Genomic DNA, 26,444 nt, shown 5'->3' on the forward strand with positions numbered 1-26,444 from the left:
CGTCACCGTGGCGTCGTAGCGTGGCTGGTTGCCCGGTCGACATGTTTACCACATGCAAGCAAGGCAAGTCGTCAACCTCCGCACCTGCCCCTGCCTTGCCAAACTCCCTTCAAGTACCTTACACTGCACCGCACCTGCTCTGGAGGTCTCGTTCAGCTTTCCTCATTTCGCATACCTGACAAACACCCACTTCGCCCGCGCTGCCTCGTTTGCTTCGCCTTTGCGAGAAACAAGAGTCATCCTCACATTCCAGCCAGATCACACCCCCCTCTCTCCCAGTAGCTATTCAGGGTCGCCCGTTCGCCAGTAGTGCTATCCATCACGTTCGAGTCGTCAACATTCCAACAAGCCTCTCTTTACCCACGTCAAGCCACCGCAATCCTCCACCAAGAGAGACGCAGCCCTGCACTTTGCGCCACCGCTTCCCCGAGACAGCCAGGCCCCCCCCTCAAAGTGAAGCAATCCGCTTCAAGGAGGCTAATTGAACCGGGAGACGCAGCTTGCGCTTGACCCAAGTCGCGCGGTCATGGCGTCTACGCAGTATCGCAACTCGTACTACAACAACAACAGCAACAACAACTACCTGTCCACCGAGAACTACGAGGACAGCCATAACAACTCGTCGGGCGCTCGCCGCAACCAACGTATCAGGAGCAGTGACGGCACCGTCAGCACCACCATGAGCTCCTCCACCGGCCGCGAGTCGGCCGCTACTCACCTCACCGAGGGCCCCGCCTACTCCAAGAAGATTGTCGTCGTCGGCGACGGTGGCTGCGGCAAAACATGCCTGCTCATCAGCTACAGCCAAGGTTACTTCCCGGAGGTACGTCACCCGTCTCGTCATCCACGTCCAATTGCGACCGCATGACTGACTGAGTATTGTTGCAGAAATATGTTCCAACAGTGTTCGAGAACTACATCACCTACCCCACGCACCCACCGACCGGCAAGACGGTCGAGCTCGCTCTGTGGGACACAGCCGGCCAAGAGGAGTACGACCGCCTGCGACCCCTCTCTTACCCCGAGACCGATCTCATCTTTGTCTGTTTCGCCATTGACTGCCCCAACTCGCTTGAGAACGTCATGGACAAGGTACGCCCTACTCGAGACTCTTCGCCACCCGTATGGATATGACCAAGACGCTAATGCAACGCAGTGGTACCCTGAAGTCCTACACTTCTGCCCCTACACACCCCTCGTGCTGGTTGCTCTCAAGTCCGACCTCCGCTTCAAGAGGACGTGTATCGATATGCTCAAGACCCAGGGCCTCACTCCCGTCACGACCGAACAGGGTCAGACCGTCGCCAAGAAGATGAATGCTCAATATGCCGAGTGCAGCAGTAAAGAGATGACGGGCGTTGACGAGATTTTTGAGAGGGCCATTCTCACCGTTGTCGCAAACGACCGGAAAAACATCGAGGCCCAGATGGCCACCGGTGCGTCGTCGTCATCAAATGGCGGCCGCGCCAGTGCGGGGGGCGGAAGCGGTAACATCCCTGGCGTGGGTGTGCCGAAGAAGAAGAAGAGGAGCTGCAAGCTGCTGTAAGATGAGAAACGTGGAAGGCTCGGGCAAGGGGATATCAGGATATGGGACTCTTTTTTTCATCTTGTTTCTGTGTCACGCGAACAAACAACCGCCAAACTTTGGGGCCAGGCCAGGGGCCAGGGGCTCAAGGAGTAATGAATGACTTTTTTTCATGACATGCTACGACTCACGAGCTTGAGTGACTTCTGCATTCGGATGCGCTGTTTTATCTGCGTGCATGGCTGTCCTGGAGTGATCCGGGGGGGGCATACTACTGCTCCGTGACTCTACGTCCTGCCATTTTGTGATCGATGCTCATCTGTCTACCATGGATGTGGAGTGTTGGATCGGTCATGCATGACTATTCGACCCAAGATGACAACTTCCCGCAGTACTACTACTGCGGAAAAGGAAGAATGAGCGGAGCACATGTCAGCAATATCCCATGTCATCTACTTATGCACACCGGCGGGTATGATAGAATTCGACCTTCATCAGCAATCCTGTTATCAAAGGTTTCGTCGCAGATTCCTCCGTCGCATATGTGTGCGCAACATGAGGACAGAGGGCGCTTCTCAAGGTCTGGAGTCATGAGTCCATGTCAGGGTGGGGAATGCATTGAGCAAGGTATCTTTACCACGTGCAAGTCACCGGCCCTCAGAGTAGCATCCAGGTGTACCGCATGCCACACCAGCCCTCTCTCTACTTGAACCTTGGGACCGCCGCAGCACCCCGCATTTCATGTGCTGTCCTCGATGTGACTTGTAGTCCCGGGCGAGCCTCTCGATACTGCCTTTCTGCAGCAAGTAAAGAGATGGCGCCGACCAGGATGCCGACTTGGCAAATTTCTTGATGATGCCCCCGTGAGCTTGACGGCACACCGTCTCCAATGGCCAGGATGGCGACTAAGAGTCTGATGCCGCAACATGCATTTTGCCCAGGCTCAACAGGAAGCTTGACAAGTCGTCTCAGACATGCCGTTCACGTCGTGAAGTAACAAAGCCGCCCAACCGGACGTGCATCATTGCACGCATCATATAGTTCAGCTTCCTCTACCTGGCAACGCAACGCTCGAGAAGCACATCTCGATGCAACGCTGTGCCTTCGTTGACCTGCACAGGCTTCATAAACAACATACTGAAGCGGTGAGGCTAGGCTCGATCCACTCAACCAGAACATATGTCTCGAGAACGGGATGACAAGCTGCTGATAGGGAATGCCGTCAAACCGTCAAGGGGGCAATTCGAGCCGTTGGGCTAGTGTTGTATAACCAGCGCCAGCAATAAATCCTGGTCTCGGCAGGCGAGGGCGCTGCGCAGGCGGCCATGTCTGCACGCCAACGCCATTTATTGGTCGTCCTCGCCGTTCGTCTCGTCGTCTCGTCGGCTGGGGCTCTCGTTGGCGGGTTTGCTGCCGCTCTTGCTGCCGTTGTCTTCAGCCGGCTCCTTGGCCATGACGTTTTCGAACTGCGACCAGAGGGCTTCGACGGAGGAGAACTCGTTGCCAACCTGGGGTGGCGTAAGGTCAGAATCACCCATCGAGCGGATTGGTCTTCGGGCTACTTGGCTACATACCGCAGTGACAGCCTCGAGAGAGCGGTTCAGCTTGTTGATGTTGGCGAGGACATGCTCGAAGCTCTGGTTTGGGAACGTCGGGTCAGATGGGAGGAGCGTGGGGGAAGGGCCTGCGCGGCTGAACGTACCATGGCAATCTCCCCAATGAGAACCTCGCGCTGCTGCTCAAAGTACGTCTTTTCAGGGCCGCCTGTCTGCGAAGTGGACCGCTGATGGTAGGAAGACATGTCGTGGCGATGCAAAAGTGTTGATTTGAAGTCGGCGCTTGGTTCCTTAGCCGACAAACTTACCTAGAGTGTGTTCGCGTCAGTAACGCGAACCTCTGTGAAAAGGCTCCGCCGCTAGCGAGACGGAGAGCGGGGTTTGGCGGGGCACGCGAACACAGTATCTACACCACCTATTTCGATGTCATTCGGCACCGTGTTGCGCTTCGGTGGGTAAAGAGAAAACCTTCCGCGCTCTACCCCTCTGTGCCCCCCACCTCGGTGTATCACGTCGCGAGCTCACAATCATCACTTCACAAGCAACGAGCCTCGGTGTCATGTTCATTTACTGGTGTCATTTTTCGACAACTAGTCCTCGTCAACTCGAATGTACATGTCTGGCGTTAGCCAATCCCAAAGCCCCCAAATCATTTTCATATCCCTCATTAACTTGACCGTGATCCGGCGAAAATAAAAGCCTAAAGAAAAAAAAAACAGATTTGCTTAGTAGATCGCACCGCCCAGACGAATCGCCACAGACTTGTTCTGCGTGTAGTTGGACAGGGCGGCCTCGCCGAGCTCGCGGCCAATACCGGACTCCTTGAAGCCACCGAAGGGAACCTGGTGGTGGAGCATGTTGTAGCAGTTGACCCAGACAGTGCCGGCCTTGAGCTGGTTGCTGACGCGGATGGCCGTGTTGAGATCCTTGGTGTGGACGGCAGCGGCCAGGCCGTAGGTGCTGTCGTTGCCGAGGGCGATGACTTCATCCTCGTCCTTGAACTTGGCGATGGCGCACACGGGGCCGAAAATCTCCTCCTGCATGATCTTCATGTCGGCCTTGACGTTGCTGAAGATGGTGGGCTGGATGAAGTAGCCCTTGTCACCGTGACGCTCACCACCGGTCTCGACGGTGGCACCCTCCTCCTTGCCAATCTTGATGTACTCCATGATGCGGTCGAACTGAAGCTGGCTGACCTGGGGGCCCTGGAAGGTCTCATCGTGGAAGGGGTCGCCGACCTTGTTCTCCTGGGCCCTCTTCTTGAAAGCCTCGAGGAACTTGTCGTAGATGCCCTCCTGGACGTAGATGCGAGTACCGGCGCAGCAGCACTGGCCGTGGTTGTAGTAGATGCCGAAGTTGACCCAAGAGATGGCCTGCTCAATGTCGGCGTCGTTGAAGACAATGTTGGGCGACTTGCCGCCGAGCTCGAGGGTGACCTTCTTCAGGTTGGAGGCGGCAGCCGCCTTCATGATCTGGCGACCGACAAGAGTGGAACCAGTGAAGGCGACCTTGTCAATGTCCATGTGAGAGGAGATGGCGGCACCAGCGACCTTGCCGAAACCGTTGATCAGGTTGAAGACACCGGGGGGGAAGCCAGCCTCCTTGACGAGGTTGGCAAACACGAGACCGGACAGAGGGGTCTGCTCGGCAGTCTTCATGACGACCGTGTTACCGGTGGCCAGGGCGGGGGCGATCTTCCAGGCCAGCATGAGGATGGGGAAGTTCCAGGGGATGATCTGACCGCAGACACCAATCTGATGGACAGAGGGTCAGCCAAACACGTCCCAAGCTCCCGGGAAGAGGAGGAAGAAAGAAAGGGGTGAACATACGGGCTCCTGGCGGGTGTAGTGGAACATGTCGGGGGCGACATCGATGGTCTTGCCCTCGATCTTGTCGGCCCATCCACCGTAGTACCTAATGCAGCCGACGACGGCACCGACATCGCCCTTGGCCATGGTGATGGACTTGCCGTTGTCGAGAGACTCAACGGCGGCGAGGAGGTCAATGTTCTTCTCAACGAGCTCGGCAAGCTTCAGGAGGTAGATGGACCTCTGGCCGGGGGTGGTCTGGCGCCAGACACCGTTGAAGGCCTTGCGGGCAGCGGCAACGGCAATGTCGACATCCTTCTCCGTGGCCTCAGAAACGGAGACGATGACCTCCTCGGTGGAAGGGTTCACGACCTCGAAGGTCTTCTTGTCGACGCCCTCAACCCACTCGTTGTTGATGAACCTGTGACAATCCAGTTAGTGTGCGCGTCGCGACAGAGTAATCGGACGTCGTGAGGAGCAGTGCATCAAGTGCGAGAGCGCGGGGACTTACAGGCCGGTGGGCTGGGTGTAGGTGCCGGTAACGGGCGTCTTGAGCTCGGCGGAAAGACCCATTATGAAGATGTGTGTGGTGAAAGGGAGGGGTAGGGTGGTTTGGTATAGGTTGGGGAAGGAGTCTCTGCAACAGGAACGGGGTATATTGGTGCAGAATGCAAAACTGGTGAGAAGAAACTGGAAATGAAGGGTTCAGTGAGGGGAGGTTTGCGAAGGAAAGGTAGGGGCGGAGGCGAGTTGTTATACTAAACAGTCCAGAGCGGGGTGGAGTCTGGATCAAAGCTGTGACGAAGGAAGTTGCCTCGAGGTCCACGCCTCGCCCACATTTACCAGGCAAGGGGGTGACCTACCTGCCAATGCCAGGTGAGGCCGCAGACGATTCGGGATTGATGCGACAGCACCCCGAGCACCATCCATCAGCGACCTAGTCCACCCGATTCCCAGCCGTGCTGCGGCGGGCCATTCCTGTCCTCGAATTCCCGTCGTGCCTGTGCACCCACCCCTGCTGCATCGACTTCCTCCTACCCGTGAGCTGTGAAGAGAAGCTCGGATCGGCGCTTTGCACGTACATGGACTTCTAACCCTGTCAAGGGTGGTGGGCATGGCATTGGGCGATACAGCCAAGGTAGTAACGAAGTGCCGAAGGCGCGCAGAGGCCGGTTCAAACCGATGCCGTTCGTCCTGCACACACACCCTCCTCCAGAGCAGCATAGTACCTAAGCGCCGGGTACCCAAGGTGCTTGACATCGACAACCAGTACAGCACCGCGCCGCTAGCCCGCCAGTGTGTCGCCCCAGTGACTGAAATTGGGAGCGGGATGGAGACCTGACCCCATCGCAAAATGCGAGGTAGGCGCATCCAAACGACGGGTATTGTGGTCGGAATGAGGTCAATGGCGGGGTAAGATGCGTCCCCCCGCTGCATGAGACCGGCGAATAGCATCCGGTAATTTAAGTACAGATGTGGGGGGGAGAGAAGTGTGGTTAACGCTAGAAGCATAGTCCGCCCTGGTGCCCACGACGCCCCTCCTTCTTTTGGCGTTGGAGACATGCTTGCTAGCAAGTCGCCCCCCCCCCTACCCCCCTTCATCCCCCCACCCACTCCAACCCCTCCATTCCCTACGTTTCGACCACTGTCTTGCTTGTCTTTACGTAGTAACGACGATAGTTACAGCCAGAATGACCAGGCCTCTTGTACACTCCGCATCGCGTGTTCAGGCAGCGGAAGACCGGTGCTGATGAAGACGCACAGCATCTGACAAATTCTCTCCTCCCCCAATAGAAGCCTTTTGCATGTGTCTGTACCTTGGCAGCTCGTACGCTCCCCTTGTTTCCTCCTCCTCGTTTGAGCGTGTATTCTTATTTCCAACGCATTCCCACCCCGCTAATCTTCATTCACCATCGTACTTCGCAGGTCTCGTGGTCATCTTTCCCCCCCGACAGAGCTGGCCCTGTGTTCGGGGTCTCGGCCTGGTGTGCAGATGTAGCCTGCCTGGCGTCCGGGCATCCGGGGTAACAAGGTTGACTAATGAGCCAACGTTGGACCTGGATGGCAGCTCATGAAACCGCATTGCTCATCTTTGTCACTGCAGCACGGCGCCTCGGGCCATTGGGAGACTCTATCCACTGGGCCCCTCGCTCATGGTAAGTGCCATGCCACACCACTGTTGACACGTCAAATCCCTTATCGCCGCCGCCAAAGGCCGATGCTTAGGGGTTTAGCACCCTCACCTCCCCCCCAACAACACATCCACCCCAGCGCCACAGCCACTGGCTGGTCGGCCTTTGGTCACCCACTCGCTCCTCCTGTCCCGACGGTAATTTTTTTTTGGTTTGCCCCTCTGCTTCTCTCCCCCTCTTTACCCGTCTCGCGAGCTCACGCAACGCTTGCGACCGGATTCTACGGTTGCTGGCTTCTCGGCGCAAAGGGAAGCGAGGGGTTCAATGAGGTTCAAACACTGTCCCCCCTCTTCTCCACACCACACATCGCACCAGAGACAAGAGGAAAGACAAGAGATGAGACAGCAGCAGACAGCCCGAGCTTCGTGGCATTCTCATAAAACCCGATGCGGTTCCCTCCTGATGCACTGTCACTGATGGGGAATCGTCGTCCTCAAGCCTGGGCCGCTGCCCTCTTTCAGGTAGGGGTCTGGTGCTTTCGTCTGGTCTAGATCCACTCAAAGCTTCTCTTCATCAGCCCACGATGCAGCCTGCAGCCCTTCCGTGTCGCCGGTATCGAACCATCGCTGCCAGCCGCAAACCGCCCTCTTGGCCGGCCGTCCCGCCTCACGGCCTATCGGCCTGAAGGCTGTTTCACGCAATTTGACGCGGCGAAAGGGAGCACCTGCATCGTCTGTCGACTACTCTGTTCTGGTCCGGCCAGCGTCACGCTCGAACCCTCTTTCGTGTCTCTTTTGCTGTGGTCGCTACGCTACGTGCGAGGCGTTCCAATTGGTTCATCGCATGGCATGTCGAATGGGCCCTCCGACAGGACACCAGGAAGAACAACCAACGGGTTCGTACATGTAGATCCGCACCGCTGCGTGGTTGCCGGTCGGATGGCGGCGGATCCGGGGTTACGCTGTGCTCGAGGACTGGGAGCCAACAGCCGTTCATAGAGCCTCGGGACTTTGACGAGGTAGGATGTCATGGTGGCTTTGGTGGTGCAACCCCGCATAGCATGCTCTACTTTTTACCACGTTCGGCATGGCTCGATCTGAGGTCAGACGTCTTCTTGCAGATGTGACCCAATCTGATGAAGGCCTCATGAAGCTCTCCCAACCAATTGGGATGCGAGATAGATGTCCGTTGGACTCGATCAGCTCCTCGTGATGTTTGTCTCAAGGCCGCCAACTGCCGAGCTTGTGTGCACACAGTGCTCCGTACTCTGACTCGATAGAGTGACAGCTCGGCTGGCCCGAGTGACTGTGTGCTCGGTCGTCTTGCGAGTGTATTTCCTGCAGCATCTCGGTGCGCAGCGGTTTTGCGATGATGGTTTTTTCAGTCTCTGTTTTGTGGAAACACCACCCGGCTTGCGTTGCGCAGACTCGTTTCCATCAGTGGTGTTGACTTGCTCTCTCTATCCTACCCACGTTGTCAATTTGACCCAACTGGAGGAAGTGCCAATCCAACATAAGATAGACCATGATGCTCGTTGCTCGACTACTGCAATTTCGCGCCTGTCATGCCACAACGATCTCACGGCGTCTCTCCACATCATACCCAACAGGTTCAAGAGAGGCTGGCATCATGACCGACTCTCTCTCATTGGCTAGTCGCATCTTACGGGGCTGGGACTGGCGGGGCTCCATTTTTTTATCGGATCGGACTTTCCTCCCCGAAAAGTTTTTCCGCTTGACCTTGAAGAAAGGAATCTGTAAATCGGCAAAAAGTTGCGACAACAGCCACCGCGACTCGAAAAGACGATCTATGTTCCAGAAGAGGACTTCTGCTTGCCTTCGCCCTTGAATGATAGGCCCTGAAGGCATGGAGGAGCCCTCTCAGGGCGTCGGCGCCCCTGCGCAACCGCCGCCAGGTACGATTCCCACTTCGCACCCGCCAAGAAATCCTCGCGGCTGTGTGGAAAATAGTTGGGAGGGGGAGTTGGTGCGTTCGCCGCTGACCACGTTTGCAGCGCCCGAACTGAAGCAAGAGTCTCCTGCGTTGCCGAAGGACTTCGAACTGTCGCCCCAAGCTACAAAACGACCCCTCGAACCGGCGCCCGAGCAGGAAGATGGGGATCCCAAACGGCTCAAGCTGGGCGAGGACCCAATGTCTGATGCGATTGAGATGGAACTCGACCTCGAGGCCATGGTTCAGGACGTGCTCGGCGACATAGACAACCAGATGAGCAGGTTCGGCGGCATGGACGGCACTTCCGGGGGCGACATGAACCTCGACATGGGACCTGTGGACCCCCCACCACGAGATACGACAGAGCCAACGATTACCTTCCTCGACAGCCCGATCCAGGCAGTTCGAGCTGCCAGTCTGCCTGCATTGTCGCACTTTGTACGTTCAATTGCACTGGCGAAAGGCCATTGCTGTTGCTGACTAGGTTTTCCCAGGCCCTTCAAATCCTCATCATCGTATCCCAGCAACACTCCCCGCACAGCCTGTCCAGCGCGATACGGACGCACGATTCGGAAGCGGCTACCTCATGGGTCGCACTGAAGAACCTCTTCACAAGTACGCGGCAGCTCTTTTCGCAAACCGATCCAGTTTTACACTCAGACTTTCTCGGATCAATATGCTCCACCGACGAGCTGCGGCTTGCGAACCTCGCCAGCATCTGCTGTTCGCTGACGTCTACCGGCCGCGATGCTGATACAATAGATCGGCGCGAGCTCTACAAGAGCTTCTTCTCCATTCTGCTCCGCGACGGTAGCGAATTGTCAAATGTCGTTTCTGATCTCTTCGTTGCGGCCAAGACGCAAGCTATCATTGATTCCGTGGCCAAGGGTGTTCAGGAGACGCCAATAGACCAGATTATCGAAGAGGCCTTCCCATCGAGCCTGGAGCAGAACCTGAAAAGTCGACACGGAGGGTCCGACCTCACGCAAGTAGAGCAGGCCCTGGTGACGCTGGCGTACGGTCGAAAGGAAGCGCTGTTCAAGCAGATCGCGGAGGGCCTGGACGAAGGTTTGTCACGTTGACATCATCGCGCAACATGCGTACTGACGGATTGACAGGCAATCTGAGATCGACGTATGAGAACGAGGAGCTGTTTCGACTTCTTGGCTCATACCTCTCCGATGAGCTTCAGCACTTTGCGCACATTGCTACCAAATACAGCGTTCAGCTGCCGATGAGGGAACCCATCCACCTCGACATCCCCGACGACGTGTCCGAGATGGACGAACAGGCTCTCTCCTCTCTTCTCGAAGCGACAGACGGCCTGGTAGCGCAGTACTTGCCGAACGGCGGCATCGAAGTGGCCAACGAGCCTGCAGTTCCAACCACCGAGGGTAGCATTCCGCCGGCAGAACCGCAGACGAATGGGGGCGAAACCACGACTGTGACGGCACCGCCAGCTCAGAACGGCACGACAGACCACTCCCATGAGACGCACGACCTATTTGCGGAAATCGAGCATCAGACCCAGGAATACGTGCGCACAACACTGAGCAACCTGTCGCCTGCGCCGTATCAACCGACTGTGCCTGCGCCGACGGGATCGACGATGGTCCAAACACCGTACCTGTCACACTTGCATCAAACGCAAAATCACCCGCCACCACCCACACACTACTACGGCTACCCACCGCTGGACCCAAATCAGAACCTGGAGACAGAAGAGTCCGGGCCCTTGCCCCCGAGCCAGTCTCTACCCAGCGCTATGCTCTACGACCGTGCACGTCAGGCCGCGCTATCAAAGAACACGAATCCCCAACGACGCGAAGGTGGCAGCTCCACTCGAAGGCCATGGTCTCAGGAGGAAGAAAAGGCGCTCATGACGGGATTGGACAAGGTCCAGGGTCCTCATTGGAGCCAGATCTTGTCGTTGTACGGAGCTGGTGGTTCCATCTCCAACATTCTCAAGGATCGCAGCCAGGTACAGCTGAAGGACAAGGCGCGCAACCTGAAGCTGTTCTTCCTGAAGTCGAATTCCGAAATGCCATACTACCTCCAAGCGGTCACGGGTGAGCTGAAGACTCGTGCACCGGGACAAGCGGCCCGGAAGGAGGCCGAGGAGAAGGCACGACAGACGTCCGAGGAGGCTCAAGTCCGTGGGCAAGGCAACATACCCATCGCCAGCAACATCCAGTCATCACCGCACAGCCACCAAAAGACAAATTCGGTGACCCATCACGGCTTCCACTCGCTCAACCACGCGGTACAGGCGCCCGCCAGCCCATATACCCCCGTCGCTCCGCTGGCGGCAAGCGCCCAGACGCATGCTTCGTCGCCGATCACGAACGCGTTACCAGCGCCCGCGATGCAGAGTCCTGTGAAGCCGGAGACCCAAACGTCCTACACCCCTCCAGTGACCATGTCGACACCGCAGCCGACGCACCCTCAACTGCCATCGCAGCCCTATACACCAACATTACCGCAAGCTCCATCTCAGAACTCGGCGCCATACACACCGACGCATTCCTACACACCACCGCAACCGGCTCCCACGGACTCGCCACACGTCAAATCCGAGCCGCTGCCACAATATGACTACATGGCGCAACAGCAGCAGCAGCAGCCGCAACAGCAACAGCAACAGCAACCGCAACAGCAGCAGCAGCAGCAGCCACAGCAGCCGCAGCAGCCGCAGTATCACCAGCAGCCTTCGCAAGAACCGCAAATGCCGGTCACTGCGGTCGACCAGATGCCGGCGGCGGCCATGTACTCAGGGCTCGACGATAATGACGACCTCAAGGATGCAGCACTCATGCAGAGTCTCCGCGAGCTGGAGGCTTACAGCGGCACGAGCGTCTCCTAGAACGAGGCGTACGCGGGTCCTGTACCGAGCACGGCTTACCAAGACCCGTCGTCATCACCGACTCCTGATTCGATATAGGCGTGCGGCTCTCATGACTCTGCACGCAAAGCTCGCCATTCAACCGCCATGGCTGTGATGCCGTCCGCTCGACTCATGGGAAGCCAAAGGAATGGAGAACAGCAGCGCAGCGTCACGACATGACCATGTCCATCCTGCCTTCTGAGGCAGCGACAGTTCACATGGTCCTTTGGTTACAGGGAGTATGTATAACGAGGCCCCACCAGAGAGGGCGAGTCGGGAAGAACGAAAGAAGAAAAAGCGATTGATTTGTTTGCCATGATACCACGATGAGGAGTGGAGGGAAAGAGGAAACAGGGAGGGAGGGCAACGGACGCCCCAGGGCCAGCCAGGGTAGGCAAGTCCGGGCAAAGGCGCACATTCGGTCGGCCAGCATGTCGTCGGCGTTACTTTTTCTCCAACATTCGTAGAGCAAAATGCACACGCTGCGGCGAAACTTGACACCAAGCAAACATGAACCTTTTGCAACGTTGTACTCGGGTTTGGCTCCTCGGTTGGTTCCAGCCAAGAAGAAGATGGTGTTGAGAATGACAGTGTACCGCCTTGCAGTGTTCGTCACTGGTGGGCGGGTGCAGTTTTGTTGAGCCATAGTTATGCTTCTCGGCCACTCTTGTGTGACTCGGGCATGTCTGACCGCCAGGTTTGACAGGTCTGCTGCGACGGGTGGGCTTCGGTTTGCCTTGGTCTTCACCTGCACGTCAAGTAACACGCAATGTGCCTCATCAGGCCATGTACATCGTCGGGATGTGTTTCGGTCATGTTTGCTTATGAGCTCACAAAGCGCATGCCTTGGCTGTGTGCGCCTCCGCGGGATGAACACCATAGCCTTCGCTCGTCGAGTATGACAGGTACTGTTTACCACTGTAGATTGTCGTTCGATGCTCGGACGAAGCATGGCGCGGCCAAGTAGACCCTTGAAACGGCGTGTCACCCACGCCCTGGTGTTCTCCCACACACTGCCGTCTCCCCTTTCCATGAATTGATACGACTTCGAATGCTAGCTGGCACCTACAACTTCGACGCGAAAGACGAGATCAGACTTTTATCTCTGCACTACAGCTACTAACCCCACGACTTGTCCTTCTTTCTTTGTTTCAACCATGTTCGGCGCCAAACGAAAGAAGCTGAAGCCCGAAGAGGACCGCCGACGCTGCAACTACGTCACGATTCAAGGCCGCTGCAGCCAGGGCAAGGTGACGCTGAGCAAAGACGGTGTCAGGTTCCCGAGCCCGTACTGTCGTTACCACTGCTGCAAGAAGGTCGACGGGGCAGCCTGTCAAGACATGAGGATTAATGCAAAGGGGTTCTGCCAGCGACGTAGGCCTAGCTCTCTTCCTCATCATCCGTCCATGCTAAACATGGCACGATCTAGACATTCAGTGCCAAGGCCAGGTCAACGGCACGCGGTGTGCCAACGCCGTCAGGGGCTATGATCCCAAGGAGTTCAAGTTCTGCGCACAATACCGTACGTCCCATGCCGCACACCACCACGTTGGCTCGTCCCCTCACTCAGCATGACAGACAACTGCTTGGCGCTCGACTGCAAGAATGAACGCTTCTACAGCGGTGAGTCAGACCTCAAGTTCTGCGCCGACCACCGCTGCACCAGCCCAGGCTGTGACAGGCCGAAGCACACCGGGCCGTTCTGCGCCTCCCACACATGCGAGGCGCCCAACTGCCTCGCCTTCGCCGTCGGCGGCGGCGGGCCAGGCGAGCCGACGCGCTACTGCGACCGACACCGAGTCTGCCAGCACGACCAGTGCGAACGCTTTACGCACGCGCGAGAGAACGGAGGGCTGTCCAACTTTTGCGGCGCGCACTACTGCGCGTGGGACGGCTGCGAGCAGGCGCGGGAGGGTGCCGGGGAATGCGAGCACTGCAAGGCGCACAGTTGCATCGAGATAGCGTGCGTCAAGGGGAGAACGAGCGCCGAGGGATTTTTCTGCAAGAATCACGAGTGTGATACGAAGGAGTGTCGGTTCAAGAGGTGGAGGGGCGAGTACTGTCCTGAGCATCAGTGCGGGAAGCCTGGGTGTGCCGAGGAGGGGACCACAGACCATTACTGCTCGAAACATGGCACATGCAGCATGGTAGGATGCGATCGGTTCCGCTTTGCGGACGGATCGAACGTCAGGGATTGGTGTGAAGAGCGTGAGTTTTGCCCTTCCAACTCCCCCTGCCTCTCCCTACCCCTCTCCAGCACCCAGGTGATCAGCCTCCCAGGCAGCAAGGCATGCTGATCCATTGTCGGACGCAGACTTCTTCCCGAAATGCCGAATACAGGACTGCGAGGCTAGGGCGGTTGACGACAAAGAGTTTTGCCGGAACCATATCTGCGAGTTCCGAGGGTGCGGCGGGCAGCGCTCACATTGCGGGACGCTCTGCGACGTGCACAAGTGCGGTGTCGTCACATGCCCGCATCCTCGCTGCAACATGTCGTTGCCGCCGGTCATGATCATGATGGGTAATCAATGGCCTTTATCGCCGTACTGCAACGGTCACGCATGTCACCACGACAGCTGCACACAGCAGTCGGCGGACAGGAGTCGTTTCTGTTCGGCGCACACACCATGCCGCCATCCAGGATGCTCCAACATGGTGCAGTCGACAGGCACCGACCCTACATGCTGCTCAGATCACAACCAACGAGACTCTGTGGGCCGACGAAGGTACGCTGAGTATCCGGGGGTTGGTGGGGGGTGGCCGGGCGGATGGGGCGTCAATGCTGTTCTTTGAGGTTCGATGACGGATGACTGAGCACGAGTCGGCAAGATGACAAGCAGAGCGTGGGGGAAGCCCTCAAACTGTAGAAACATGTAGAACTTGGCACAATTAGCAGCGATCCAAGTATTGACGTGGCCCGTGATATGGCCGCTGTGGTCCGCAACTCAGGACCGTAGAGGGCATCTGGGCCCAGAACGTTCGGCCCGTCGCCTACTACCGTGATGCTGCTGCGGGGAAGACACCAGGCAGCAGCAGGCGACTGGCGATTTGATCAGACAAAGGGCAGGCAAAGCGGCCAGGACGGTCGGCCTAGGCTCGAGGCAGTACACACACCAGCCTGCTCCCCACGTGGTAGTCCCGTCGCTGGGCCAAGCCGACTGGCTTTAGCACCACATTGGGGTCGTTGGGCTCTCAGACTGAGATTGAATCTCGCAGTGAAGCGGTATATCGTCGGAGGAGGCCGTTTGAAGAAATATACAAAGGCCTCATCGGGCTCATTGCAACTTTGGGCCAAGCTGATGAGGCACTGCCCACAGCTGACCGTTGATCCAACTCCCCCTACCATTCATACCGGCGAGTTTGATCGACTCGCAATTCAGACACGAGAGGTAGCCAAAAGCCATCTTCTCTCAACGATCTCAAAGAGATGGCAGGCCGGCGCAAGTGCTGATGGGTTGAGACAGGATTGCGATCCTTCGTCTGAAGCTGGATGCGTACCTTCCTCCCCTGCCTGTAGGCACAGGAGATCCTGTTGTGGCAAGAAGTGGCAAATTGGTCAAAGACGCTGAAGCACATCATGGGGCCTTGTGGTCGAGATATTTTCGAGTCGAGAGGGGCTGGTCAGGCTTTGTGCGGCTGTGTAGTTGCATGATCGAGGGCTCTTTCTTTGTCGTTGATGTTGGGTTGATGCACGAGTTTGATGCATGAGAGAAGGCTGCGTCTTGTACATGTTAGGTACTGCACCCAAGTACCTCTATGGCGAAGAGGATCATCCAATAGAGAGTGTGGCTCGGCCAGCCCATTTGAGGCGCAGGCCCCACAACGAAGCAAGGCGACGTCCCCGACTGGTACGGAGGCCGCCAGCAAGCGCAGCCGCCCGCCAGTCGCTCTTCGTCTCCACAGTTCCTGCGAGCCGGAGGGGCGGGGGTGAGGGTACCTGGATACTTAGGTACATTCATGTGGTAAGCAGAACAAAGGTCATTCCCAAAACGTCACCAGACCCACGCCTCTCAGTAACCAACCAGGTGAACACCCAACGACGACCTCTCGCCTCGCTCGCACTGAGGAAGCGAACTCTTCTCGCATTCCAACATCTGGCCCTATTCCCGCCTGCATGGCGAAGGCAAAAGCAGTCGCGTTCCGAAGAAGTGGTACAATGAGGGGGGGGGGCCACCGTTGAACGACCCCGAATTAGCCCTCCTCCCCCGGCTGCCGTTGGTTGCCTTGAGCCAAGCCTCACGACGTGCGCAACCTCGTTCGCTCCCTCCCCCCCCTCTTCAAGTCCTCAAGGCTGGATCGAAAAGCGAATGACCCCCCTTCTTTTCGAGACCCAAGACATGGCTACCAACTCGTGGCCTGGATCTCATGTTCTTCTATACACAATACCGCTCTATGACTACATCGCTGAATGACACTTGTGTCTCGATCAGCCCGGTCAGGGACCTCGTCGCCGTGGATCGCTGCAGGCCATCCCGTGTACCTGACAGAGGTCTTCCGTCACCCTTCCCTCCCGCTCGACACCCTCTCGCCGGACCATGCGCCCAGCCCGCGTGCCTGCTTTCGGCTCCTCTCTTCGCTGCTAAGTCTTGTCGACGGTACAGTGCGCCGTTGGGGCGTCTTTGACCATGGCTCTCGCTCCCTCCCTCTGCTTTTTTGTTGCGGGGGGGAGTGGGGTGGGTGTCCTGCAAACGGTCGAGTCTTGTCATGGCACAGGCAGCGAGCGCCCAAAAATGTTGTTGTCCTTGTTCGCTTCCTTTAAGACAAGACTGTCCCGCTGCCGCTCGAACCATGTCCGTCCATGCCGTGCCGTACCATGCTCCTTTGGCAGGTCACACTGACGCTCATTCGTTCTGCGACTCGACCCGACTTGAGGTCCCCTGCTTTGATCACCTGCAGTAGTTTGTATCGTCTTGTGGACTTGACGCCGTGTTGGGTACCCGTGAGACGTTATCAAGCTGCCATTCTCCTATTTTCCATTCCCCCATGTCCAACATCTTGTCCATCCCTGAACGTCATCTATCCGCTTTCTGCCTACCCGTCACTAGCACAAAGAAGAACCCGAATCAAAGCGTGTGCGAACCCGAAAAGCGAACCAAAGAAACTCTGTTGGACATCAACGAGCGAACGACAACGAGAACGAGAACGAGAACAAACATAGCCGTCGACACAACCGACACTCACCCACGACATCCACTGGCAACAGTCCTCGGGTGTCAACCGCCTTGAACCCGTCAAGGTTGGACGCCGAACAGAGCGTTCCGAACCCTGATTCTCTTCTCCGCGCTCCCTCTCTCATGTCTCGTCGCTACTACGTCGAGACTTCTCCCTCCGGCCGGCCGCAGTTCGTCACTCTCAAGCGCTCCCGCTCACACCACCACCACCATCACCACCGGCCCATCGAGCACGACGACTGCTTCGTCAGCAGGGAGGACTGGAAAGCTCTCGTCGAGCGGGAGCGCTGCCTGCGCGATGCCAACGACGTGCTGACCCGTGACAACTACACCCTCAAGTGCACTCTGCAGGCCACGGACGGCGAGCTGCGCCGCTACCAGGCCTGGGTGCCGCAGCTGCAGGATCGCATCCAGTGTCTCGCCGCCGACAATGCCGCGCTCAAGAGGTCGCTCGACAGCGCCGGCGGCCACTCGGAGAAGCACTATCGCGAGATTGAACGCCTCAAGCAGAGGCTTCTCAAGGCCGACAGAGAGATTGGGGGACTCAACGACCGCCTCAAGGATATGCTGCGGAGGGCCGGCCACGGCGTGCAGGATCGCATTGACGACCTGACTGGCATCATTCACGACTGGAAGCGCAAGTTTGAGGTCGTGGACGAGCACAATATTCGTTTGCGGCGCGATCTGGATAATCGAAACTCGGTTATTTCGGAGCAGTGCGAGCGCATCGATGCGTATGAGCGGATTATGAGACGGCATGGGCTTGTGCCACGGTGAGGGAGGACATAGGATATGGTGGTGGTTTAGTCTTGCATGTAGTGTTTTCCGACCATCTCCTTTCTGTCTGTTGATGATAAGGGGGTTTCTGGACGGGCGACCGGTCTTTTTTTTTCAATTCCTTTTGTTGTTCTCCCTGCCTGCAGCGGGATGGACGGTCGAGTTGCGGAGGATCATTCATTTGGCATCTCCTATGTCACGATTTACGAGGAATTTGGGCCATGTCATCAGTTACGGTCGACGTTTTCGCACGCATCTTGTTTTGAATGTAGCTACATAGATACCATTTTGTTTTTCTTCTGTCATGACTACGTGCCAGTCAGTATACAGGTGTGAGGTAGCGGACTGGGATCTAGAGAGAATGAGGCTCATTATCCATGAACCAGGTAGGCCCGTTCCTGCCATCTTCTACGGTAGCAGAATACACTGGCAGCAAGACGAGGAGCAACGTGAACGAGGTCTGATCAAGCCATGGCTCACACTGTATGATTGGCTGAGCCTCCACAGGGATGCGCACTCTGCTGTCAGCCCTGGTCTTCCAGCGCATAGAGACATTTCGATCCATGGGCCGAGTGGGCGAACAAAGTCGGCGCCGAGTCGGAGGTTGCGCCGGACTTGGCAACGTGCTCCTCCAGAGCAAGCAAACGCCAAGCCAGAGCTGACGAAATCTGCATCACTTAGACTCTGGGGATGCTTAACCTACGTGGGGGCCAAGAAAGGAAGAGGGAGAGTTCACGGAGCCAAGCACTCTCTCGCACCGACCATGTGCACGTGAAACGACGTTTGCTCAGCTGCTCAGGGGTCCCTATCCTACGTGTTCGGGGTCTGACGACAGCAAGATGCCCCAGCTTTGGGCCTGCATGAACTGCACAGCAGGATGGATTTCGATCCCGGCGGGCAGAAGAATCATGAGGGTGGTCAGACGGGAAACGCAACGAGGACTGAAGAAAACAGGATTAAAAAACAACATACTCGTGGCGAAGAGACAATGGTGTTTCAAGGCGCAAATGACAAGGGGAAAAGGGGGCGGCAGGGCACGTGCAAAGCGACGATGATCGATGGTGTAGTCCTCGGGGCTCAGCCTCTGTCAGCCGCGCGGCGGGGCGTGTTCAGCAGTTCGCAGCCTTGCATCCTTGGGCGCTTCTAGAACTCTGGCCAATTCATCTTCTTCTGTCTGCGTTGGATTCGCAAAAGGATGCGGCGAGAACGGATTGGGACAGGACATCGCCATGGGCATCAATTCAAACGGTCGACCAGGGGTGCGGAGAGGGGCAACAGGCGCATAGCCTCGTCAGCTGGCGGGTCTCAGCCCTACGGACGGTCGAATTTAGGCCTTGTGGGGAATGATTTGCAGTGAACGTGGATCATTTTAGCGGCGATACCCTACCTAGATTCCCAGGTCGGTAGAACTGCCCAGGTAGGAAAGGCACGGTGTATGCTTGCTGTGCAGTGAGCCGCAGCGGTGATCCTGGAGGGTGCCAATCGTGCGAGCCCGAGGGGATTGGCAGTGGGCGTGCTCGAGCGACGTTCGGGACGGCGATACTTCCACGTCACAAAGGCTGGGCGAAGGCGTGGTGCATGCTGCAAGGCACGATTCTTTGCAGGCGCTGGAGAAGGGGCACATGCTGCTTGCGATGACGCGGAGCCCTGAGCATCTCGTTCCTCAGCGACGGCAAAGTGCGTTGCCCAGAGACAGAATAAAGATCATCAAGGCCGTGCACCTGGGTACTCGGGCATGTACCTTACTAGGTAGGTACCGGGCGGAATGAAAGCTGGTTGAGGGCGACTGGCAAGGCATACTCGAGCGAGCGGCCTTGGCCTTGTCACTTTTCTTTGTCTTCCACTGCCAGTTTTTGTTCGCGTTTCAGCGTGCAGCAGGCCACCACTGAAAGCGAGGACTTACAGGGCTTTCTGTCTAGGTACCTAGATCTCCCTGTAGTCCACGCCAGCTGGTAGACGCCGTTGCGCTTGTCCTTAGGCCGCTGCCGGGCCGCCGGTGGGTGCCTGAAGTGACGGGCGGGAGCTTGCCCATTTGCGTTGTGGCCTGTCCCGCCGTCTACATGTAGTGTCGAGCATGTCACCACGAACCAGCCCTGTCAAAGTCTATTCACGGTCCACCGCCAGAAGCCCGCGCGAGAGGCCTGCCACGAACGAATGAAATCCCCGATGGCCCGTGGAGTGGACAAGGCGAGCCAAGATCAAAGGTGATGCATGCGCGCCATCAAGTGTCTGGCATGGATGCAGGCTTCTGGCGACGAACGACAGACGACGTACTGTACAGCCAGACGAGGAGACACCACGCGACATGGGCCAGACTCTTCATGCGCGACATGACCGTTCCCCAGCCCTCCTCGCGCAGAGTGACTCACGCAATCACGGGGGTGCGCAATCGCGCCTACGCAACCTCGCAACGCGCATCGCGCATCAAACGTCACGCATCACGCATCACGCATCGCGCAGCCAGAATCCCTCCAGGCTGCGAGTCCCTCCTTGGCGCTGTTGAGGCTGGTGACCGGTCCGTCTGGGACGCGTCGGGTCGTGGGGGCTGAAAAAGAACAAGACGTTGCGACGTGACACGTTTGGGGAGAAGAGCAAGATGGGTGTGGGTGAGAATGAGGCAAAGCAGACGTCTGCTCGATCCTTTGTGGCGCACCAATTTGCGAACCTCGCTGCGGAAGAGGAAGGAAGAGGCAACCAGCGGCACTTCCAACTATCTCCCTCACCTGCCCCTGCCAGTTGGTCCGGACCAGACAAGGCAATCACTACTCGTCGGCGAAATCAGGCTGCCAATGCTGCTGCCGGTTCCTCACTGCCTCCGTCGTAGAGTGCTATCAGTGGCTTCCCTTCTCCCCCCCCCTGGGGCCCACTTGCCCACCCTTCCCTTCCCCCCTTCCTCTCCAGCACAGCCTCGACTGCACCAATGAGAGGCACCAGGGGAGTGTCGGCATGGATGTGCTCGGCAAGCCAGATTCGGACGCGGTCAGCACTTGCTACATCCCATACAGGTGCCTTTTTCTACTTGGGCCTCTTTGTTTCCACGACTCCCACCCTCCAGTATACCCTCCTGCCTTGTGCCCCTACCCTCCTTGCATAGGTGGGCAAGTACGGGCTGGGATGCGCCGGCACTCCCCCCTACCCCCCATGAACTGCCCGCTTGCGCGATGCCTGCCTGTTTGATGACTCGATTTGGCTGCGCCAAGGCACATCCTTTGTTACCCTCCTCGAGCGAGGGTCCTGCCATGTCCTGGGTACCTCGCCTCGCATCCCGCATAGAGCCTCGTCCCGCCGGTGAATATGCAAGCCGCGGTACTTGCACCCCGTGGCTGCCTCCGTTGTAGCCTCCTTAGCCCGGAGGCAGCAACACACCCTTTCCGTCTGGCTGGAGCCATGGGCCATATCGACTCGTGAGCTCAGTGGCTCTGCGTCTTTCCATGGAATAAAAGAGAATCCAGCGCCCCTTCGTCCCGCCGTCTGCCTCTCCATTCCACTCCAGACATCCGTGCCGTTCAGTCTCATTCTCATATACGGGCCTCTCTCTCCTTGCCTCCTCTTGGTGGAAAACCTACGATTTGTCTTCTCCTATATTTCGCCCGACCTATTCCGGACCTGAACACCCCACCGGCACCATCTCGCTTCACAGCCTACCGAGATAGAACCATCCACTACAGCCTCGCCTACCAACAAAAAACTATCATTCGCTCCGTGGGCTTCTCTCGTCCAGCCTGCCTCGGTCCATTGGGCACAACTATATCTTCGCGAGCCCCAAGCCATCGAATCAACACCCAGCACCCCCCCTCCTGCGGGCACAGCAGTCCCAAGCAGCACAGCAGCCTCAAGCAGTACAGCAGCCTTCGGTAGCCATGTCTTCATCCGGCAAGAAGGACCGCTCTTCCTCTTCTTACAAGAAGACGCACAGCTCCAGCAGCCCCAAAAGTCACCACCGCAAAGCCAGCGACTCGGGCGTCGGTTCGTTGAGCGACCAAGATAGTCTTGCAGCCAATCCTGATGGAAACTTCACAGCCCAAGGCTACCAGCAGCAGTCACAAAGTCCCCGCGCTCTCCGCGAGGCCCTCGACGCCGCGAGGTTCGATCTCGACCTGTGGAAACAGAAATACAGAGAGCTCGAAGAGGACCTACGCGTTGCCCGCTCCGATCACCGTGATCTCGACGCCAGCTTCCGTGCCCTCAGCCTGAAGAACTCTCTGCTTGAGGCGGACCAAAAGACCCACGCCACCAGTATCCGCAAGCTGCAAGATGCGTTGCGTGACAAGACTGACGAGGCAGACCGACTGCGGGAGGATCTGCGAAGATTCCGCCACAGCCCACCGCAGGAACCCAACGTCTCGGCCCCGCTCGGACCTGGCCCCTCCTTCTCTTCCAGAGTGCTGTCGGACCACAAGCTGCCACGGACGGAAAGCAGCAGGAAGGAGAAGAATCGCGAGGAGAAGGAGCGACACGCCGAAGACAAGGAGCGTCTTCGAAGCCGCTTCGACAACAAGGAGGAAAAGGGCCCTTCGAGCTCCCACTCTGCAAACTCGGGTTACTCTGGACACTCAGGGCACTCGGGGCACTCGGGGCACTCGGGACACTCGGGACACTCAGGCCGCTCTCGTCGCACCAGCTACATCGAGCCATTCGGCCCCGGCCATCGATCCGTGGCCAACGAGCCGGCGCTGCAGAACCCGCGATCCGGCCGTGATTACGTCCCGTACGGGGCTTCTTCCGGCAGCCAGCCAATGGGCAGCACCAGTACCAGCACACCTCGCTCTGTTCAGGTTCCCTCTTATGCCGCCGGGTACAGCGACTCCGTCTTTTATGACGAGAGCGAGTTTGAGACGGGCGACTATTATGCCCACCCCCTGCCGGAGAAGAAGAACAAGTCGCGCAGGTGAGAATCGACGGAAGCATGACTGGAAACTTTCAGCAATGAGCGACACTGCATTGGGAAACACGCAGCCTGATGTCGACGGCTAGGACGTTGGTCCTGACCCACCTGAATGCATCGCCGCCACGGGAGCGGCCGCAGAACGCCTCAATTCACCCCTCCATCTAGACTTGAGCGATGCTTGATGGTATGCGAGGCGTGGCTGGACCCTTCTTTCTAGTGGTGAGCCCATTTTTGCATTCAAGGCACCATGGCTGAATGTCAGGATGTTCGGCCAGGTACAGCCGATCATGGTGTCTGACTCACTAGAGGGAGTCATCCGCCCGGCTGTCGACGGGATTGCCTTTTTGAGAATGCTCCATGCCGCACTTTCTCACATATTTGGCTACACTTTCCCCCCCCTCTGTGCGAGTGTGTCTCCTTTCTCCCAACCAAATCAGGCGACTACAATACCCAGAACCAGGCCGCCACAATCGCGGCTGAGCATCCGGGCTGTCTCTCTTTCTTTCAAACCGGTCCAATCGTAAACACCACGATGAAGCTCTACCCATCTATCCCCCCCAACCTCGCAACCTGGGCAGCCCGCCAGCCGTTCTTCCTTACGGCATCGGCTCCCACCCACGCCCCGCATGTCAACGTCTCCCCCAAGGGACTCGCCGCCTCGCATCTCGCCTTCCTCGATGCCAACACGGTCGCTTACATTGACCGTTCCGGCTCGGGATGCGAGACAATTGCGCATGCGTACGAAAATGGTCGATTGACGCTTATGTTTATGTCCTTTGGCACCTTGCCGCGCATTCTACGCCTCTTTTGTAACGCTGAGGTGATTGAGCGCGGCACACCGAGGTTTGAGGAATGGATGGCCCGCGTCGTGCAGGACCGCGAGGGTGGCGGGATGGAGGGTGCGAGAGCCGTCATTGTCGGTCGCGTCTGGGAGGTGCAGACGAGTTGCGGGTTCGGCGTGCCCGCCGTTAAGAAGGAGGTGTACGAACGCGGTGCAGAGGGCGACGAGGGCGACGAGGAGAGCGGCAAGGAACTGTCTATCTTCCAGGATAGGCGCACCTTGGATGACTACTGGCGCAAGAGGGCCGAGAACGGCACAGTCGAGGAGTACCAGGTTGAAAAGAACGTCACGAGCATTGACGGTCTGCCTGCTCTCAAGGCAGCGAGGCGTGAGGCCGGCGAGGTCTTGATCCTTGCTGAGGGAAGGGCCAAACTTGGGCGGGCCGCGAGGGAGCGTGATGGCATCCTTCTCGGCGTGCTGCTGTCCCTGCTTGTCTGGAGTTTCACTACGATTGTGTTTGGAAAATTGTAACCTGTTTTTTTCCCTTTACGTCTGTTTCGATAGGCTTGTTGCTATCTAGCTGTGTACCGGCCGAGGGAGTTTGGAGTCTATGTTAGATGATTTAAAAACAACGCTGATGTATCGTTGCCTTGACACCATTATCATGATTTCCTTCCGGCCGTGAGACCCGTGCATCGAGGTCCGGATAATCAACCGCCTAAAGTGCCAGAGACTCGGCTCACATGCGAGTGAATCTGACTCGACGTTGGTGTATCGACGCTGCTGCTGCTGCTTTGTGGCAGTGCCTGTTCGAAAGAGGGCCACCGGGATATCTCTGAGGTCAACATGGGTATAGCTGTTCAGTCACACCCACGGCGCGCTTCTGCATCGTAGTCGAAGTGCTGCTTCAACTGGCTCCCGCAGCCGCACCCTTGGAACCGCCGCCTCCGCCGCCTCCTCGCTGTCCGCCACCGCTTTCTCCTGTTGCAGCTGCTTTGTTCCCGCCGCCGCCGCCGCCGCCGCCGCGACCGCGTCTGTTCCTCCTACCTCCAGACCCCGTGTGCTCCGTCTTTTCTGCAGGGCCCGACGATGATGAAGCCGCGGGGGTGGCAGTCGTCGTCGACGCGGCTGGCGCTGCCGTTCCTGTTCCTGATGCGGCTGCTGAAGACGATGCTGCCGCTGCCGCTGCTGTGCCACCGCCACCGCCACCTCCACCAGCCGGCTTCTTCTCCTTTCGCTCGAGCACCTGCACAGTGCCCTGGGCCACGGTGACGGGACTGCCGGTGATGGCCCTGACGAGCGACGCGTGGTCGGCAAAGTCGACGTACGCGAAGCCCTTGCGGCGGTCGATCTCGACAAAGGTGACAACGCCAAACGTCTCGAGGGTCGCCTTGAGCAGGGCCTCGGTCACGCCCTGCGAGGGGTTGGCGTGCTTGACGAAGCCGCGGGTCGCGCCGGCCGTCACGCCTGCGCCTGACTTTTTAGACCCGGATCCCTTGCCTGAGCCCTTGGGACCTGTGGGTGTCGAGGCCGATTTGGGGCCCGCGGCGGCTGCTGCAGGTGTCGCTGTCTCGCTTGTCGTTGTTGCTGCGGTGGTGGCGGCGGCTGCTGGCGGTGCCGGAGCAGATTCCTTCTTCCGCAGGAGGACAACTGGCGTCTTTGCTGGTGTGGAGGCGGCCGGTGCGGTGGTATTTTCCGCCCCCTTGTTCTTTGCTTCAGCCGAAGTCTTCCCACCGCCGCCGCCCCGGCGCGAGCGGCCTGACTTGGGGGCAGTCGGGGCAGCTGGCTTCTCGGCCGACTGGGCAGCCGTGGCTGGGCTGGGCGTGGATGAGCTGGCTGCCGGCGTCGCTTCACCCGCTGCCGTGCTGGCTTCCTTGGTAGACGATGTCTTGGATTCGGCCTCTGTCTTGGCTGCGTTGAGTCGCGCCCTCCTATGAGCGCTTCCCGGACTCAGGCCAAGATCCCTCTGAAGAAGACGTGCGGCGGCCGCAATGTTAGCCCGTCGGCTCTTCGGGGCCTCAGAAGAGGAAGCTGCCGCCGCTGTGGCCTCGTTGATTTGGCTCGCCGCACTCTCCGCAGCCTTGGCCGCCTCAGCCGTCGCCTTTTTCGTCAGGATGCGCACCGTCTCTTTGGGCTTTTCGGGCGACTTGTTGGATTTGCCGTCCCTGTCTCTCTTGGACTTTTTGCCGTCGTCAGCGTTGGCCTTGCTGTTCTTGGTGCTCTGGGATTCCTGGCGAGCATGCTTAGCACTCTTTGCTGCAGCGGCCTCCTTCGCCCTGTTCGCCTTCTTCTCCTTGATGTACTCGATGAGAGGCGTAGTCGTGACCTTGGTGTCCGGCTTGCTCTCTCCTGCTGACGGATCTTCGCCTGTCTCGCCTTCCTTCTCCGTCTCCGGGTTGGTCAGAGACAGGAGGTAACTCATAAACTCTGGATCTTGGTCGATCGTCCCCTGTCTGGCGTCGGATCGTTTCCTGGCGCCGGGGATCTTCTTGTAGATGCAGTATTCTAGGGATGGCGGCCCAACGAGGCATGGGTTGTTGTGGGTGACCTTGGCGTCCTCCCAGGTCCTCGTCTGGACAATCTCATCGAGCTCCGCCAGGCTTTCGCGCTTCTTGACGTGCAGGTATAGACGACCGGGCCTTGACGACTTGGCCGGGCTGTAACATCGATCAGCCGTGCGCAGGATAGTTTCTGTCGAGCCGCATCAACCTACTCTTGCGACACCTTGCCCCGGGCGAAGTCACACCAGTCGACCAGGCCATTGCCGGCCTTCCACTTGTCGCCCAAAATGGTCCAGACTTCCTCCTCCGTCATGCCTGGGGGCAGCCTCCTGATGATGACCTTGTCGCCTTCGACGGGCGTCTTGCTCTTGTTGGATCGTGATGCGCTCGGCGCGTCGGTGGCAGACGAGTTTGCAGGCATGGGCAGAACACCGTTGGCCTTGCGGGAGGCCTGGCTGTCCTGCATGT

The 26,444-nt window shown here is 58.1% G+C and overlaps 9 protein-coding genes across 9 annotated transcripts; 6 read left to right on the top strand and 3 right to left on the bottom strand.

Annotated features, from left to right (window-relative positions):
* Window positions 1-526: 526 nt before the first annotated feature.
* On the top strand, window positions 527-1,546 carry RHO4 (Rho GTPase; the record flags this gene model as incomplete). The annotated part of the gene is made up of 3 exons (XM_028637767.1): window positions 527-823; window positions 889-1,092; window positions 1,157-1,546. The coding sequence occupies 3 exons, from the start codon at window positions 527-529 to the stop codon at window positions 1,544-1,546; spliced, it is 891 nt and encodes a 296-aa protein (XP_028497186.1).
* A 1,325-nt stretch (window positions 1,547-2,871) lies between these two features.
* D7B24_003581 (uncharacterized protein) lies at window positions 2,872-3,326 on the bottom strand (the record flags this gene model as incomplete). Its single annotated transcript, XM_028637768.1, has 3 exons — window positions 2,872-3,033; window positions 3,100-3,162; window positions 3,228-3,326. 3 exons carry the CDS (start codon window positions 3,324-3,326, stop codon window positions 2,872-2,874), a joined length of 324 nt encoding a protein of 107 aa, XP_028497187.1.
* Window positions 3,327-3,806: 480 nt separating this feature from the next.
* Window positions 3,807-5,462, bottom strand: ALD5 (aldehyde dehydrogenase (NAD(P)(+)) ald5; the record flags this gene model as incomplete). The annotated part of the gene is made up of 3 exons (XM_028637769.1): window positions 3,807-4,835; window positions 4,911-5,310; window positions 5,401-5,462. 3 exons carry the CDS (start codon window positions 5,460-5,462, stop codon window positions 3,807-3,809), a joined length of 1,491 nt encoding a protein of 496 aa, XP_028497188.1.
* A 3,425-nt stretch (window positions 5,463-8,887) lies between these two features.
* Window positions 8,888-11,837, top strand: TBF1 (TTAGGG repeat binding factor; the record flags this gene model as incomplete). The annotated part of the gene is made up of 4 exons (XM_028637770.1): window positions 8,888-8,936; window positions 9,036-9,412; window positions 9,469-10,042; window positions 10,093-11,837. 4 exons carry the CDS (start codon window positions 8,888-8,890, stop codon window positions 11,835-11,837), a joined length of 2,745 nt encoding a protein of 914 aa, XP_028497189.1.
* A 1,178-nt stretch (window positions 11,838-13,015) lies between these two features.
* Window positions 13,016-14,212, top strand: D7B24_003584 (uncharacterized protein; the record flags this gene model as incomplete). Its single annotated transcript, XM_028637771.1, has 4 exons — window positions 13,016-13,232; window positions 13,288-13,380; window positions 13,437-13,821; window positions 14,173-14,212. 4 exons carry the CDS (start codon window positions 13,016-13,018, stop codon window positions 14,210-14,212), a joined length of 735 nt encoding a protein of 244 aa, XP_028497190.1.
* Window positions 14,213-17,152: 2,940 nt separating this feature from the next.
* Window positions 17,153-17,806, top strand: D7B24_003585 (uncharacterized protein; the record flags this gene model as incomplete). The annotated part of the gene is made up of 1 exon (XM_028637772.1): window positions 17,153-17,806. The coding sequence occupies one exon, from the start codon at window positions 17,153-17,155 to the stop codon at window positions 17,804-17,806; it is 654 nt and encodes a 217-aa protein (XP_028497191.1).
* A 3,860-nt stretch (window positions 17,807-21,666) lies between these two features.
* On the top strand, window positions 21,667-22,698 carry D7B24_003586 (uncharacterized protein; the record flags this gene model as incomplete). Its single annotated transcript, XM_028637773.1, has 1 exon — window positions 21,667-22,698. The coding sequence occupies one exon, from the start codon at window positions 21,667-21,669 to the stop codon at window positions 22,696-22,698; it is 1,032 nt and encodes a 343-aa protein (XP_028497192.1).
* A 528-nt stretch (window positions 22,699-23,226) lies between these two features.
* On the top strand, window positions 23,227-24,006 carry D7B24_003587 (uncharacterized protein; the record flags this gene model as incomplete). The annotated part of the gene is made up of 1 exon (XM_028637774.1): window positions 23,227-24,006. The coding sequence occupies one exon, from the start codon at window positions 23,227-23,229 to the stop codon at window positions 24,004-24,006; it is 780 nt and encodes a 259-aa protein (XP_028497193.1).
* A 376-nt stretch (window positions 24,007-24,382) lies between these two features.
* On the bottom strand, window positions 24,383-26,442 carry D7B24_003588 (uncharacterized protein; the record flags this gene model as incomplete). Its single annotated transcript, XM_028637775.1, has 2 exons — window positions 24,383-26,132; window positions 26,189-26,442. 2 exons carry the CDS (start codon window positions 26,440-26,442, stop codon window positions 24,383-24,385), a joined length of 2,004 nt encoding a protein of 667 aa, XP_028497194.1.
* Between the last annotated feature and the right edge of the window lie 2 nt (window positions 26,443-26,444).

Source organism: Verticillium nonalfalfae, assembly GCF_003724135.2.
Source record: "Verticillium nonalfalfae strain VnAa140/NRRL 66861 chromosome Unknown scaffold_20, whole genome shotgun sequence".
Classification (NCBI taxonomy): Eukaryota; Fungi; Ascomycota; class Sordariomycetes; order Glomerellales; family Plectosphaerellaceae; genus Verticillium; species Verticillium nonalfalfae.